This window comes from Enhydra lutris, unplaced genomic scaffold (assembly GCF_002288905.1).
Source record: "Enhydra lutris kenyoni isolate GAN:26980312 unplaced genomic scaffold, ASM228890v2 scaffoldscaffold9, whole genome shotgun sequence".
Lineage (NCBI taxonomy): Eukaryota > Metazoa > Chordata > Mammalia > Carnivora > Mustelidae > Enhydra > Enhydra lutris.
Genome location: NW_019154093.1, coordinates 74,159,266 through 74,161,811, shown reverse-complemented (window position 1 = coordinate 74,161,811; position 2,546 = coordinate 74,159,266). Strand labels below are relative to the sequence as shown.

Here is a 2,546-nt window from a genome sequence, read left to right as displayed (position 1 = left end):
GCCCCCTAACAGGTGACAAACGTGGGCATGAGAGAGGCTGAGGAAGTTAGTCCAAGTCACACATCAAGCCCGTGGCTGAACTAGGACTCAAGTCAATCACAGTGCCCCCAGGCCAAGGACAGAAGCTTTCCCAGGGAAGTGGGCCCTGCTGTTCCTTTCAGGAGCTCGTCCTTCATCCCCCATCCATCTCCATCACAGGACAGAGTGACTGCAGTAACAGCACGTCAGAGACTTGGGCAGACAGGCTCTCAGGGAGCTCCCTGCCCCCTCACACACAGGGTGCGGGCTCCTCAGCCCTGGGCAAGGACTGCTGTCTCCACCAGGACAGAGGACAAGCCTGGCGTTCCTGTTGCCTGCAGGATGGGCCCCCTGTGGGAGCCCAGCGCTCTGCAAGGTGGTGGCTTTGCCTGGGTATCTCTCTAGTCACACAGGCTGTTCTCTATTTTCTGTTGCTGTTTTACTTGTCACATTTCTCCCCCTGTCTCTCCCACCCAGGCCACAGGCTCTGTGGGGGCAAGGATGGATGTTGGCAGGTACCATTCTTGGTCCCGGGGAGCCTGGGCAGTGCTGGGCAGGGGATGGGGGCTCAGAGACATCTAATGATTGCTGAGAATTGGGGCGGGGGGAGGGGGACAAGGCCAGGGTCTATCATGCTGACCCCAGGGAGTGAGTGTGCAAACCACCTTTTCTTCCCCAAGCCTCAGTTTCCTCGATTCTTGGTCTGTTTGTGTCTCCCTAAGAATCCAGGCCTGACACACAGTAGGTGCTCTCCTCTCACTCCTGCCTCTGCGAGCTCTGCCCCTTAAACTGTGTAAAGCATAGGCAGACAGCAGGGACAGCCTCATGCAGAGTTCAAGGGGCAGCTACCCAACATTCCTTGTCTCTTGGCTGTCAGATGTCTCGAGGGTCGGTGTCATGGCCTGGGGACAGATAGAGATGAACTCACATTATCTGTCTCTCTGTCCCAAAGGAGAAAGAGGGCCTGTCTAAAGCCACGGAGGCTCTGGGCAGGAGGTCTGCTGACAGCCTGGAAGTTTGCCCCGGAGGGTCTGTCCAGCCCAGGGCGGGGTGTCCAGCCCAGGAGGGTGAAGCTGCCTTTGACCACCCCTTCGGGACCATCTGCAGGGTGATCAGAAGCCCTTCAAGGATGGTGAAGGGGGGTGGACTCACACTATGTTTCAGAGGGATTACCACAGGCCCCAGAGAGGACAGGGGGGCCACAATCCCTCCGGCTTCTCTGAAGCCCCCCAGGAGCGACGGGGGAGTCACCAGGAACCACAGAAGGACAAGGCCAGGTGAATTTGAGCATGCAAACTCCAAGTAAGAGAGGCTAGTTTACTGCTCAGCCTTCCCCTCTTCCTCGTCCTCCTCGCCTTTGTCTTCCTCCTCCTCCTCTTTGTCTCGGGGCTCTGAGGTCTCGGCCTCTGGCCCCTTCCCCACTGTGGGCTCCTCCAGGGGCTCCTCTATCAGGAGGTACCGGGCCAGCTGCTCCAGGTCTCCCAGGCTTATCCTCTGCAGGCGCTCCTGGTGCTCCCGCCGCAGCAGCCGCAGCACCGCCTTGGTGTCGTGGGGCTCGAAGTGCTTGGCCAGGACCAGGCCCAGATGGTGCCACAAGGGCTGGGGCGGATGGGCCTCCACGGCCGCCGTCTTTGCCAAGGGCCGCATGATGACGTTGATGGAAGCATTGGGCCCGATGCAGTAGTCTGAGAGACGCTTGTCATCAGCCAGATGCTGGCCTCGAAAGAGCAGGTGCTGCCGCTCCTCCGGCACCTGCAGGTGCTCCGACACCAGCTTCTTCAGCATGGCCACACTCTCCTGCCCGGACACCTTCAGGCTGCATTTCCGGCCCAAAAGCAGCTTGACCGTGAGAATCATGGGGCCAGGAATAGAATCAGGAGGGATCCATGCTCCGCGGTTGCCCTGAGGGTTAAGGGCCAGTGCAGGAGAAGGTGGCTTCTCCCTATCAATGGAGGGCAGTGGTCCTGGGAGGCCAGGGTTGCAGCCCGAACAGGCAGCCATTGGCTAATGCTTCATGACATCACAATGCGGGGGCAGGGCTCATTCTGAGCACGGGACTCTGGAGAAATCAGAGGGACATTGCGAGCACAGGACATCCTTCCTCCATAAAGGGAGAAAGGAGAGTAGGGTAGGGAGCAGGAGGGTCCAAAAGGAGAGAGTAGGGGAAGGAAACATGACCTCACTGATTCATTCAACACATATGTACTGGGTGCCTTCTTTGCCAGGACCTGTCCCCAAGGAGAGATCCGGTCACAGTGGATACTTTCTGCCCTCATGAAGCGTTCAGTCTAGTGAGCCGGTTAACGTTTATTTGTCAGGTGTCTTCTTTCTGTCAAGCACTTGATACGCTCTCTCGGATTGGGGTTACCTGTCACAGACCCAGAGACCGGGATTCTGGGCACGTGTTGAGCTGGGGGGTGGCCCCAGGAAGCAACAGTAGGAGTTGAGGAAGTGATACAAGGCAGCGAGGGAAGACAAAACCGCAGTAATGAGCTGGTGGCCCTAGTGAGAAACCAGGAGGCCTCAAT

General features: G+C 58.2%; 1 protein-coding gene across 1 annotated transcript; it reads right to left on the bottom strand.

Annotated features, from left to right (window-relative positions):
- Nucleotides 1–1,335: 1,335 nt before the first annotated feature.
- Nucleotides 1,336–1,977, bottom strand: LOC111143718 (ubiquitin like 4B). The gene has a single exon (XM_022497545.1). It carries the CDS (start codon nt 1,873–1,875, stop codon nt 1,336–1,338), a length of 540 nt encoding a protein of 179 aa, XP_022353253.1. The 5' UTR covers nt 1,876–1,977.
- Between the last annotated feature and the right edge of the window lie 569 nt (nt 1,978–2,546).

What these genes read in the sequence shown, in the direction of transcription:
- LOC111143718 (XM_022497545.1), bottom strand. Translation starts at nt 1,875, where the DNA reads ATGATTCTCACGGTCAAGCTGCTTTTGGGCCGGAAATGCAGCCTGAAG.